We start from the raw sequence: 14734 nt of genomic DNA on the forward strand, positions 1-14734 counted from the left end.
ATGAAAGGTCAACGTGTGACGACGGAAGATTTCTCCACCCCCATTCATGACTAAAAGTGCACCAGACTGAAAATAGATTTTGGCCGTGTTTACAAATTAAAAGGGCAGTTTGGGAAATGTGCTGCCTTTCCCACTTGTCCCATTGGAATTCTTTGTTCAGCATTATGTTGAAAAACAAATCCAGACCTAAACCAGGAGAGAGGAGGTGAGGGAGAATCCCCAGGGCTGATTGGGTGAAAAACTCAGCCCCACCACCAACCATCCCAGGGTCCCCAGCAGGGTGAGTCAGCCGCCTTCCTCCCAGCTTCACCTTCATCAGCAGGGCCTATGTAGCTAGACTTTGCTTCATTGTTTGGAGTATTAAATAAGAAAACATCTATTAAGTACTGGTTAACCAGCAGCGAACTCCCAACACTGTGGTTCCTTACTATATGATTTAAGGAATTGTGGGGACAGAGCCCCAAAAAGCAGTTTCCAGGCTCTCAGCCTCACATAGAAAGGTGCTGGCTCAGGTAGTAAATGGCCATCGACTGTGATCAAATGGCCAGCAGCTGTGGCTAGTTGGCCGTCAGCTGTAACCAGTGAGCCATTAGCCATGGATATAACTGCCGAGGCTAGGCTAGCAGAAAAAAAAGGGGGAGCTAGCAAGAAGATGGTGGCTGAGTCTGCAAGCGGCACAGTGAGGGTTGAGAATTGTGTGGCTCCTGTTTCCTGTGTCTCCAACCCAGCCGCCAGCGAGAGTATAGAGATATGACTCCCCTACTTATGGCTCCGTGGGTGTTCCTTTTTGGCCTCACCATGTCCTGCGTTCTTATGTGGGGAGCGAGACCAGAGACCCCACAGACCCCGCCTGACACCCTGCGTGACACATGGCGTAGTCGGCAGGATCCCCTGCATGACAGGAATACATCCCAATTGCCAGAAATTTCTTTCTCCAGAATTCTTTCACAAGAAATTCTGAGGAGACTTTGCTGCTGAGCACTGAAATGCCCCCAGGTGTGCACACCGGCTGCTAACACGGATGGACAGCAGCGCTCTTCTGAAAGTTTTCTTCCTCATGCTATCCCTGAAAGAACTGGAAAAGCTAGGTCCTCCCTTAAGTATTTCTTAACACAACTTCTAAACGTTCAGATAGATGATGAAATGGCTGCAGGGATGCAATTTCAGGTGTAATGTATTTAACACCTGAACTCTAAACGTATCTTTGACAAAACCTTGGAGAACCATTCGGTATACAGACAAGGACTGCCATAGAAGCAACATGACAAGCAAGGTGAGTTCTCAGGCAGACCGAGTTGAGGAAGTTGAAGATTCCCTTAAAAATATCCAAACCACGTCCCCTCCAGTTAAGGGACTCCTCTCCCTCTTGCCCTTAGCTCTAAATTTCCCACTGATACTCTGGGAACTGAAAGGAAAGGAGGATTCCAGGATATACTACACATCTGACACCTGGGACAAATCACTTTTAACACCTTCTCCTTACTGACAATAACCAATAAATAAACTTTAATAAAACAGGTACATCTGCAAAAGGACCATTTAGGCAAATCAGTAACAATGTGCCATTTTCTTGATTTGCTGGTTTTTTGTTTTGTTTTTGTTTTACTTTTCAAAGCAAAAAATTGACTAAACAGAATAAATTTCATTTTTAAAGCTATTTCTGAAATTCAGTACGTATGTTATGCATGGACTGAAACTTATGTTTACCAAACAAAAATATCATACCTTGCAGTTTTCACTGTTTTCATTTCAATTACAAAATTTAAATAAAAATATAAACTCCAACTGGTCACACGGAATGACAGAATTGAAATAACCTAAATTCTGTTTCTTCATCTTTACAATCATTGTGCTATCAGTGTATACTTTAACCTATCATTGAAATAGTGCCATAGAGGCCTGAGACATAAGCTGCACCTACTGTGTTTCCCTGAAAATAAGACCGGGTCTTATATTAATATTAATTTTTTTCTCCAGAAGATGCATTAGGGCTTGTGTTCAGGAGATGTCATCCTGAAAAGTCACGCTAGGGTTTATTGTCCAGTTAGGTCTTATTTTCGGAGAAACACAGTAATTCTAAAGTTTGTAACACTTTCTCTCAAAATGAGTGCATAGGTAATTAAAATGTGATGATTTCAAGCTTACATGTATGTTATTATAACTCAACAGTAACATAGCAATTAAGAACTCTTAGACGAACAAAATAGTTTGAGGGAAGAGTATTTAACACCAACATTATTTAGAATTGCATGGCGACAACATAAAGCAGAATGACTTTTATTCAGTTTTCCTATTTCTTTAAAATTCTCTACAGACATGTCCCCCTACCTCTTATCCTCCTTAAGGCCTGCATTTGGAGTGGATGGCTCCCACAGCCCTGCCCTTGGTTCTCCAAGAATAAATGACCTTCCTTGGGAAGGAGTGCAACAAAAGGAAGTAGGTGAGAGAAACTGGTAATGAAGGTGAAGTCCCCTGCTTTTTTCCTTCACAGTCTTGCTTAGAGCTGGCCATGGGACCTACTGTGTTTTCCCGAAAATAAGACCGGGTCTTATATTAAGTTTTCCAAAAGATGCATTAGGGCTTATGTTCAGAGGATGTCATCCTGAAAAATCATTATTTTCCAGTTAGGTCTTATTTTCGGGGAAACACAGTATCAAGGGAGGGTGTCAGCTCCATAAAGCAACATTGCCTGTTTAAGGCTGTTAATAAGAGGGATACGTGACAACTGGGTAATAACTAGGGAGCAGTCAGATGGGTCACGTTGCAGGTCTGTTTACAGAAGTTTGAAACACACAACACCCAAAGTAAGACAGCCTGTTTGAAAATACAAAAGCTTGAATGGTTTTCAATGGCCTCCTTTCGGCTACAAGCCCGAAGTTAGATTTATGAGGCAGGGTATAATCCCAAAGCATAGCAAAATCAAATTCATCTTCTAAAAGTAAATGTGTTCATTTAGCTCCATCTCATGATATATTTTTATTTCATATTCCTTTAAAATCTCAATCTCTCTCTCTCCCCCAACCACACACATCCACACACACTTGTGTATGCATACATAACTTTTACATGATTGTAATTATATTATGTGTATATACTGAAGATAGCTGTAAACTGAAAAATTTTCATTGTGAAATACATCACATATGAACACACACACGCGCGGAATGTCCATCAATAAAGAAAATGTGGCAGTCATAAAAAGGAAGGAAATCACACCATTTGTAACAACATGGATAGACCTTGAGGGCATTATGCTAAGTGAAATAAGTCAGACAGAAAGACAAATACCTTATGACTTCACTTCCATGTAGAATCTTAAAAACAACAACAAAAAAACCGAACTCATAGATATAGAGAACAGTTTGGTGGTTGGCAGAGGTGGGAGTAGCGGGTGGGCGAAATGGGTGAAAGGACTCAAAAGGTACAAACTTGCAGTTATAAAATAAAGAAGTCATGGGGTGTGCCTATAGTTTAACAATAATACTGTGTGGTATATTTGAACATTGCTAGATCTGACAGGTTCTCATCGCAAGAAAAATAATTATAACTGTGTGGTGACGTTAACTAGACTTATTGTGGTGATCATTGCACAGTGTGTACAAACAGTGAACATTGTGTTATACATCTGAAATAAACAGAATGTTGTATGTCAGTTATATCTCAATAAAAATAAGAGGTATGAAGTACAGATATATTTAATGCATAGTTATCACCATGCAATTCTAAACAATGCTGGCGTTAAATACCATATAATGATAATGAAATGGACCACCCATAGACTCACTGGCCAGTAAGCGTGAGACCAGTGCCTTTACAATTCCACATGCCCCTACGTCTCAGCATTTCTTGCTCTTTACCTAGTCCCTCTCTTCAAGTTTCTTTCTTTACCCCACAAGAGCTATGATCTTTTATTTCAGTGTTTGTAGATTTAGTTTTCTATTATTTTGTTTAGGACTTTTTTTCATCTATGTTTGTGAAAGAAATTGGGCTGTAACTTCCCTATGTCATATGGGCAGTATCTAGGTTGGATATTAAGGTTGAATTAATCTCATAGAATGAGTTAGAGAATGATCTGTCTTTTTTCTATTATTTCTAAAAGTTTATTTAAGATTGAATTTGTTTCTCAAATGTTTGCACAAACTATATGCAAAAATTTGGTTTGTAGGGATATTTTAAAACATTCATTAAAAGGCTATACATCCGGGGGCAGCTGGTTAGCTCAGCTGCTTAGAGCTCAGTGCTCTTAACACCAAGGTTGCTGGTTCGATACCCACATGGGCCACTGTGAGCTGTGCCCTCCACAACTAGATTGAAAACAACGATTTGACTTGATGGGTCCTGGAAAAACACACTTAAAATAAATAAAAGTTTAAAAGAAAAAATGGTTATACATCCAATACCCTCTATTTCTTTAAGAACATTAGATTAAATACATAAAACTTGCAGATATTGCCCAGTTTGGTCCTACAAAAATGGCAATTTCATGTGGTCTAACGTAACAATTATTCTGTTCCTGTGTATGATAATTCCAACATTCGCTATCTCTGTGGGATGATTTCGGCTGCTTGGTTTTTCTGCTGACTTTCACTCATATAGATTTGTTTTCTTATATTTCTAGTGATTTTTGTTTTTTTCAGGGAATATTTGAGGTTCATATTTAAAGTATGTTCCTTCAGAGATGAGCTTTGATTGCTTCTGCCAGGTACCTGGGGGCAGTGCTGAAATGGAGAAACTATATTTTTGCTTGGCTGTTTTGGACCACATGGGTTTTGGCGAGACACACCAGCAAGGAGAGACTTAGGATTTGGGATAAGGAATTATCTAGGGAGATTCCCCCTCCACCCCCCTTTTCTTTCACTTTAACAATAACCAAGACTAAAAGAAGTATCCATCCCAATTTCTCCTTTTCTGAGGCCCTTTTCACTCTGGTTCACCAGTGATGGCACTCCCCTCAGGGGTCTCTGAAGTGACTGTCTCCCTCTCAGTTTTGTTTCTTGACATCCACGTGCATGAGCTCTTAAAATTCAGGCTCTGGACTACCCAGGATGGACAGAGGTCCTCTAAGAAAAGGCTGATCTAATACTAGTTGACTTTTCCGGATTCTCACTTTCCAGTTTACAGCCTTTGAAGGTTTCCCTTACTTACTCACCAGGTCAGTGCTCTGTACCAAAGGGTGCGCTTCTGACCTCCAGTTGGTTGTACGGCCAGAAACAGAAGGCGCAGGTTCTTTTTGTCACTAAGTATTATATCCAGTTTATTGAACAATATGAACTCAATGAGGTACAAACATGAAGTGATTTTACTTTTCCCTACTCACTGTCCTCAAACATGGGAAGTCAAATCTCCTTTGTCCTTGTTTAATGAGGTCTTGGGCAAACCGTTTAGCTTTCAGGTCACTTGCAATTAGTTCAGTTTAAACTTTAAATCTCAACCTAATTCTTATTTCTTTCTCCCCTACCAGCCCTGTCCAGAGGGTCTTGGTGGGACAGGGTGAGCTCTGCTCCATTTCTCCTTTCTGTACCTCTTCTTCAATCTCCATAGAGATCCTTCCTTGAGCCTCCAGGGGTCACAGGGGTCCTGGGGGTCTCAGTATTCCGTATCTTTCTCCTTGGGCATCATACCACACTATGGTCCCTATTTGCCATTCGGTGTGGGCTGCCCCATCTAGCCTTTTAGTTTCAAGAAGCAGACATCATTCTTGGTCCACATACCTCCACAAACTCAAAAAAATATCTACCAAGCTTCCCATGACTTTCACCATATTTTTCTTCCTGGTGGAAGAAAGAAGGAAGTTCTATGGATTCAACAGCTTAGCAAGAATTTAGTTAGGGAGAGGACTCAATGTGGCCCCTCGGTGGCACCCCTAATCATCACCAGTGGTTCTCTTGGATCCTCACTTGGTGTAGAGGGAGGAAATACTTGGGTGAGAGAATGTTGTTTAGGAAAACTCATGAACAATGACTCTGTAGAGTGCCCTCTTTGGACTTGCCAACCTACTCTTCACCCTAGCAGTTGGCTTATTTATCAGGAGAAAGATGGGAGTGTTTTAGATAATACTGATAGTCAATAATACTGATAGCTATGATGAACTCAGCAAATGTTGCTGTCATGAATTCTCAGGGAAATAATACTCTAGGGGCATATTATGCCCCTAGAAGAATATATAGGGTAGAACTCTGCAGAAGATCCTGAGTCAATAATACAGTCCTTGTATCTAGAAAATGATGTCTTAGAACCCAAAACTAGATTAAGTGTTATAATCCAAATTTGATATAAAAATAACTTCAAATTTCCTCCAGTTGCAACTGAGGGTAGAATTAGGCTTTATTTGTGCAGAATGTACCTTATTAAAATCAGTATGTTTAAGGGGAAAAAAGCCTTCATAGATGACACCACCACACATTCTAAATTTGGCTTTAAAAATGTTTTGTATGTGATACATGCCATAATTATTTTAAAATGCCAGTAAAAATGTTTTGTGTTTCCATAAGTTTACCTGGTACCACTGTACTGAGTAAAACAGAATGACAAAATCAACTGTACAAGGAGCTAAGCTGAAAATTAAGGTTCTCCACGTTCACAATCTTTGCATCGACTTCCTACCAGCCACAAATCTAGCCATGCTAATGTATAGAATTCTGTGCTATAACAATTAATTCAATGAAATCAATAGTCATCTTAGCTGATCTACTACCCCTTGTTATAGGGCATGGTACCCACACTAGTTTCCTGGTTCTTTCCTTCAAAAAGACTCAGTGACCCTGGGTCAGTTATAATAAATCTGGACTTCATTCTCTTCTTAAGTTTTATCTCACTCTGAAACAGACTTTCTAATAGAAGTGTTTACAAAGAAATTCTACAGCCCAAATTTGAGGGCTGTGTTGTATATCTTCACTTTTAATAAATGAGCTGTCTTTTCCTTCTTTCACTCTACTTAACATTTCTTTTCGAAGGGAAATAAAATCAAACAAGAAAAAAAAAAGTGAAATAGATGAATGAATGTGACACTTAGAGTATGATTTTAATGGCTAAGAATATCAGAGTTATGCCTTTTTCTTTCTCAATATAACTTGACAGGATTTCAGGATGTCGTTACAAAAATGAACCTCATCAAAAGTAAAACTGCCTGCATTTAAAGAAAATGTTATAGTAGAGTTATATTTGTTAAGGCAAACACAGCATAGTCAGTATTTAATTAAGCATTATCTTTTTCAAAATTGGCCCCTCAACGGCTATATCCTTATTTCGATCAGTACTGGCTGTGCTACAAATGTTTTTGGAAACCTCTTTGGAAATAAACTGATGAGCGAGTTTATAAGGACAACAAGAAAACCAGCTTCATTTATTCAGTCCTACCTTATTTAAACCAAAATTGGCCCTTCATACTGACAACTGAAATTTCTTAGACCTTATTCATCAAACTGACTTCAAATTACTGTTTATAAAACAGAACACTTAAAAAAAACCTTTTTTAAAATCATGAAACATTACATATAAATATGTACTGTTTAAACTACGTAAAGAAAACATTCACGTTACTACCGTATACGAAGGTTAAAAACATTTCTCCAACATTCCAGGAGTTCCTTGAATATATTATCCCAAACACAATACACCCTGTCCTTTAGAGGTAAATGGTAGTATTTCTATAATTTTCCTGTCATTTTGTCATCTATTATATATCCCTCGATACTATCATTTCATAGTTTGTTTTTGAATTTTATATAAATGAAATTATCCAGTATCTATCCACCTACAATTTGCCTTCTCTTGCTCAATAAATTGTTTATGAGATACATCTAAGGCAAGGGTAGGCCAGCTATGGCCGGCCACCTATTTTGTGAATAGTTTGGCTCACACAGCCTACCTATGATCTTTGCCACTGGCTTTAACAGAAAGTTTGCCAACCCCTGAGTTTGATATATTACTTGATTCAATTTGATAATATTTTGTTTAAAATTCTGCAATTATTTTCATGAGAGACAGTATATTGTGGTTTTCTTGTAATGTCTTGGTCTATTTTTGGTATCAGAATAATCTTAGCTTCATACAAGATCTGGGAAGTATTATTACCTTATTTGTGTAGAAGTAGTGTTATTTCTTTTTAAAATCTTTAATAGAATTTACCTAGGAGGTCAATTGGAACTATAGTTTTGTTTGTGGGGAAATTTTTAACTATGAATTCAATTCCTTTAAATAGGTATAGTTCTATTTAATTTGAAAATTCTTCATATATCAGTTTTGGTAATTTGTGTTTCAAGGAAGTTTTACTTTTCATTTAAGCTGTTAAATTTGTTGGCATATGTTGCTTTGTATTGAATTTTAGATTGACAATTAGATAATCTGGGCAGATACTGAAAATAGAGGGTTCAGAGCCTAGGCCCATGAGGATGCCCTGGCATCTGTATTTTTAACCAACTACCCGTGTGATTCTCATGTTCAGGGAGAATGCTTCAGACACCTGTAAGGAATTGTCCCAATTCAAGAGTCCCTAATTTTCTGCATAAGGTAATAGAAGCAGCATTGCAAGGATAGCAATGAATCCAGATCCTATCTTGGTTCTGTCCCTAACAAGCTGCGTGATTTTTGAGCACATTACATTGTGTCTCTGGGACTCAATTTTTCCTGTCTGCAAGAATAAGTGAGACTAGATGTATCTTATGGCTCTTACATGCTAGGAATTTGTGTTTCTGAGGGTGGCCTGGAAGAAACTAATCTTTAACATCCTTGGAAAATTCCTCATGACATTCAGGTGATGGAGAATTATTCTTGAATAACTGTTTATGACAGATGGACAAGGCCATGCAACCTGGCTGGTTTCCTGGAATTGGCAAGCACGAGGCCCTGGATATGTCTATCACATGTAGGACAGGTGGGGAGTGGATAGGGCTGGCAGGCTGGAAGTCAGAAACTCAGAAATCTCACCATCTTGGCTCCAACCACCATCTTTGTTACCTACTTACTATTCAAAAAAGAGGCCTCAGGAGGCTGTCCTGAAAAGTGAGTGGTAAGGTGACCATGACGTGCCCTTTCTGTGCGCATCTTGCTCAGAAATACCAAGCCTCTGGAAGGTGAGATGGGTTGGTATGGACTTCCATTTCTTATGAATGAGTTTTCCTCTCAAAAAGCCAATGAGGCTTGGCCTTTGATCTAATGTTGGGTTCTCCTTTGTTCCCTACTTCCTTCTTCTCTCTCCAATTCTCCATCTATGTTCCCTAAGGGTCATTTATTTGCTAAGCCTCACCTCTTACAGCCCTTAATTTTTCACTTCTGAGGAAGGGATTGTGTTCTAATGGCTAATCTCTTGTGTTTGATCTTCTAAATATATCCATTCCCTATCTCAGCACATTGCTCCTTGGGCTGGCCTTCCCGATCCCAAGATGTCCAACCCACAGGTAAACCTATAAGCATCCCTCCACTCTCTTCATCCTAGCAACATCATGAATTCACCTATGAGTTCCCATCTGAGAGGTGAAGATAATTTCCTGATGTCGGCAGGGAAATTTCAAACTCAAAATCATAGAATATAGGGGTGGTTATCTCAGGTTAGGTAGGGGATAGAGTAGTATATAGCTTGTAGAAGATGTACAAATTTTGGTACCCAGTCATGTCCCTGGAATCACCTGCCATTTAGGATCTGATGACTCCCAAATCCATGTCTTTTATAGAAAATGTTATTCAGAACTTCAGTCCCTTACTTCCAAATGTCTTCTAGACAGGCCACCTAAGTGCCCTTTCAAAACCTCCAACTCAACATGAGTGTTCAACATGGCTTTTCAGCAGGGCTACTTCTTGCAGATTCATGTTATTCTCATCTTTCCAACTGAATGTCTAATAGGTTCCTAAAATTTAACATGTCTAAAATAGATCTTTTGATTTCTTACACTTGAGCTAAACCAACCAACCAACCAATCAACCAACCAACCAGCCAACCAACCAAAAGACAAACCCTCTGCACAATTCACTGTCTTCTTCATCAAAATTACTGACAATTCCATTCTTCTAGTCGCTCAAGCCCCAAAATATAGAGTCATCATCGATTCCTTTTTTTCTTTCATAGTCTACATATGATCTATTTCCAAATACTATTCTGCCTTTAAACTTGAATTGGAATCTGACCACTTCACATATCATCAGTGCCAAGCGCCTAGTCTGAATGACCACTTTTACAATAGCTCCTATCTGGTGTTTAACCTGCCAACTCCCCAGAGTACGCATAATGCTTTAAAGTGATCCTGTTGAAACATAAGTCAGGGCATGTAACCCCATGCTCAAAGTCCTCTAGTGGCCTTAGAATGCCCAACAGGCTACACAATCTAGTTCACCATTATCTGACTTCATCCCTATTATCCTTTCTTTTCTTTATTCTACTCTAGTCCCGTCCTCTTAGTTCTTCAGAAACAAGCCTACCTTGGAAACTTAGCAATTGCTTTTGGAATGCTCCTTCCTCAATATCCACATGATTAAACCTTTCATCTCCTTTCTATCTTTACTCAAATGACCTCAGGAAGTGCTTGCTTGGCTACTTATTCCAAAATTGCAACTCTCCTATCCCTCTTCATACTTGATTTTTCTCCTTGGCCTTTATCACAACGTAAAATTCTATAAATTTCCTTATTTATTTTGCTGTCTCCTCTATTAGAATCTAAATTCCATGAAGGCAGAAATTTGGATCTATTTCATTTACTTCTGAATCCCCAGTTCCCAACAATGCTTAGAAAACAGTAAACACTCCATAAATATTTGTTGAATGAATGACCAAGCATATTAGAAAAGAAGCAGATGGACCTTCTAGAAATAAAAATAAAAGAACTGAAACTAAACACCTTAAAGCTAGATGAAAGAGAAAATTAGTTTTCAGAGAACAACACAATATCAACAAAAGAGATATACAACATGATTCACCTTATGAAACTAGCATAAATTTGATACTCAAACCAGCAAGGGAAGTAAGTAAAAAAAAATGACAGATCAATCTTGCCCATGAAAATAGATACAAAAATCTTAAACAACATTTTATCAAGCAAAATCCAGAAATGTATAAAATACATGATATATCATAGCCAATATTATGCTATAATTCCATTTACATAAATGTCAAAATTAGAGAACACCAACAATACAAGTATCCTTCATTATCCAAGTCTACTTGGTACTTGAGTTCAAACAGTGACAGTCTAAATAATCAGCTGGGATATTTATGAGTACTTCAACTGAGTGTGTGTGTATGTGTTTGTGTGTGTGTATATACAATTATATATTTTTTAAGGTAACACAGAGTTATATTGTCTCTCTCTCTCTGTCTCTGTCTCTCTCTCTTTGGTGTGCTGTTCTACGAAACTTGACTTATGTATAGATTCCCCACCACCACCGCAATCAGGATACAGAACAGTTCTATCATTGCCCCAAATTCCCTTGTACTATATTCCTTTGTAGTCACACTCTCCCCGCAACTCCCAATTCCTGGCAACCATTGACCGTTCTCCATCACTATAGTTTTTATTTATTTGTTTTTTAGAATGTCACATAAATGAAATCATATCGTATGTAACCTTTTGAGACTGGCTACTTTCATTCAGAAAAATGATTTTGAGATTCATCCAAGTTGGTACATGTACCTATAGTGCACTCCTTTTTAGTGTTGAACGTGGATGTACCACTGTTTGTTTATTCATTCACCCACTGGAAAACATTTGGGTTGTTTCTAGTCTTTGGAGATGATCACTAAAGTTGTTATAAATAGTTACAAGTTTTTCTGTGAACATGAGTTTTCATTTCTCTTGGATAAATACCTGGGAGTGGAATTACTGGGTCATATGGTAAGAATAGTTTAAATTTATAAGAAACTTCCAGAGTAGCTGCATCATTTCACCTTCCTGCCAACAATGTATAAGAGTTCCAGTTGCTCCATAGCCTCATCATCATTTGGTATTGTCAGTATTTTTTTATTGTAGCCATTCTATAGGTGTGTAGTACAAACTGAGCCCCTTCGGTTCCCAAAATTTGGAAGGAAAATGGCCAGATTTTGACAACGATAGAGTCATCTAAAATTTTATCTTATTTTATTTGGTTATTCATTTGGATAGTAAGGGATATATGCGGTAAGACTATTTTTAGAAAGGAACAAATTCGTTAGTATAAAAGTGGATAGTGGCTACCTCTAGTGAAAGGGAGGTCGATGCCATCCAGTCGGTCCACCAGGGGCTCTGCGATACTGAGGATGTGTTGTTTTATGAAGCAGCATGGTGGGTACATGGGACGTGTTTCATTATTATTACTGAAACTATATCTGTGTGTTGGATACATTTCACAATTAATAATTTTTAAAGAAATGTATGAGCATACCAAACACACAAAAACCCCCAAAGTAATGCAGAAAAACATTTTAAAACCACTTCTGTCAATTCAAGGACAGTGAGTTAAAAAACTTAAAAGCATTTTGTAAAATTTGGACATAGACTTTCTTAAAGCTTGTTTAAGACTAAAATAATTTCTTTACTATCTCTGTGCTCGCGTGTATCCTGTGAGCCACGTACTGAGGGGTTAGTCCGTGTGTTAATAAGCTTGCCATTTCCCTGAAGCCTCAACCCATGCACAGCAGGGCTGGGCATAGTGAGACCGTCCTTATGGATGGCAAAGACGAGCTTCTTCCGAGAAACCAGGACCAGACTCAACTTTAGGAAGCGTGTTGAAGGTATATCTCTACTATTCACATATTCTTAGACATCCCCCAGGTCACCCAATTCTTCAGCAACCTTTCCCTGTTGCCACCAAAACCGTATTAGGACAACGTTTACCTGTGACAACACTTGGGATTTTGGAGAGAAAGCTCTTGACTGTTCTGATGGGCACACCTCCTGTCTTGTCATCTTGCATCTTTGTAATAATGTCTTCAATCTGAAAAAGGTTAAAGAAAAGAAGTGTTATTGTCTCCCACAAAATAATGGTAAATGGTACCTTTACAAATAGCCCAAATGTGGGAACATGGATGTCAACAACCGCTGTCAGGAAAAGCTTCCACCCCGTCAGTCAACAGACACAGTAGCAGGATCTACTGGATCTCAGCACGCTGTGGACCACGTGCTGAGGGTGGGGAGGTTAAGGGTTGTATACAAGAGCATAAACCATGGTCTGTAAGGAACAGCCCCCAGTGCAACAAGGTAAAGAGGGAGAAATACATTAGGCTTTTTCATGTGATGCCGCATGTAATTCAATATGCGTGTGGTGAAATTTCTCCTCTTTCCCAAACTGGGTTGATATGTAGTTTGTTTGAACCACATGAAATTTCCATGTTCAATTTCAAAAAATGGCACCTTTCTACAGTTTAATCTAATATATTAACATACTGCTATCAGGAAGTATAGGCAGGGCTGTCTTTGGGACAAGAGAAAGACACAGCCAGAGTCACATAGGAGAGAAAAAAAAAAAAAGACTATAAATGAAGACGTGGAAAGCTGTGGTCTGGAGAAGCTGGAGGTCAAGGCTCAGTGGCTGTGAGTGGTGGTGTAAAGGTAGTGAAGTTGAGCCGGGGCTCTGATGGAGCAAGGACAGGATCCTTTCCTTTTGGACGAAGGCAGACCACGCTATCAGGAGAAAGACCGTGGTGGGCTGTGGCCTGGAGCCAAGTGAAATCTTATTGATGAACAAGATACTATCTACATGTACTGAAAGCAGAACAGAGAGAGGGGATGGACTACCAACGAGACAGGTACCTAGATTGGAAAACCTATCTGTGGCTAAGAATTTATAAGCCGGATGCAACTTCCCAGGCAGAAATCTTCAGAAGAGGATACAGAAGAATCTGTAACAAGGACATAGGTCTTTTTGTTTGGGGAGTGGACAAGGAGGAGGGCAACTGGAAAAGGGGAAAAGATTTTGTTTAGTTTTCTCACACATTTTGTTTCCCTGAGAAACAGAATATCTTCGAAACACCAGGATGGTCTCCCTGAGTGCTTCCATAACAGAATCACATAATTGTAAGTCTAGAAATGTAAAGCTGTAGCTCACCTAGTCTAGCATACTAGTAATGTAATTTGAGCATGAATTTCTTAAAGTTACATGACTAACAACTTGTTTGAAAGAAATAACTTGCTAGAGACAAAGTTAGGATATGGCATAACAATAATAATAATAATAATATACAGTAAGTAAAATATATTAAGAAATTATTTTGTGCTAAGTACTATTCTAAACATTGTACACATATTATCCTATTTAATCCCATGATTACTTCATAAGCTAGATTCCACTATTATCTTCATTTTCAGGTAAAGAAACTAAGATTTAGTGAGGTTAAGTTGTGATAACAAATAACCCTCAAAATCACAATGGCTTAATAAAGCCAAGTTTCTTTCTCTCTCATGCTACCAGTCTGTCCCCAGTCACCAGGGGGACTCTGTTTATTGTAGTTACTCTGGGACCCAGGCTGATAAAGCAGCCACCATCTTGAATGTTCCTGGTCATTGCGCTAGAGAGACAAGAGAGAGAGTTCTGGAGAATCTTACACTGTTTATTAAGTTATAGCCCAGAAGTTACATAGAACACAGTTGCTCACAATTCTTTGGCCAGAACTAGTTGTATGGCACCACAAAGGAGCCAGAGGGTCCAGTCTTCTGGGTGCCGGGAGGGGAGGGGAAAACTGACCACCTGTGAGTAGCACCAATGCCCACCACAGAGGTTAAACAACCTGCCCAAGGTCACACAGCTACCCCGTCGTGAATCTGAGTTTAAACCT

The 14734-nt window shown here is 38.9% G+C and overlaps 1 protein-coding gene across 9 annotated transcripts in view; it reads right to left on the reverse strand.

Moving 5' to 3' along the window:
* RGS6 (regulator of G protein signaling 6) overlaps nucleotides 1-14734 on the reverse strand; it is a 475600-nt gene that overhangs the window by 135386 nt on the left and 325480 nt on the right. For all 9 annotated transcript variants that reach the window (XM_033108137.1, XM_033108138.1, XM_033108145.1 and 6 more), the window contains one exon: nucleotides 12798-12897. In XM_033108137.1, the coding sequence (XP_032964028.1) occupies nucleotides 12798-12897 (100 nt within the window). The remainder of the gene's footprint in view (nucleotides 1-12797; nucleotides 12898-14734) is intronic.

This window comes from Rhinolophus ferrumequinum, chromosome 6, assembly GCF_004115265.2.
Source record: "Rhinolophus ferrumequinum isolate MPI-CBG mRhiFer1 chromosome 6, mRhiFer1_v1.p, whole genome shotgun sequence".
Taxonomy (NCBI): domain Eukaryota; kingdom Metazoa; phylum Chordata; class Mammalia; order Chiroptera; family Rhinolophidae; genus Rhinolophus; species Rhinolophus ferrumequinum.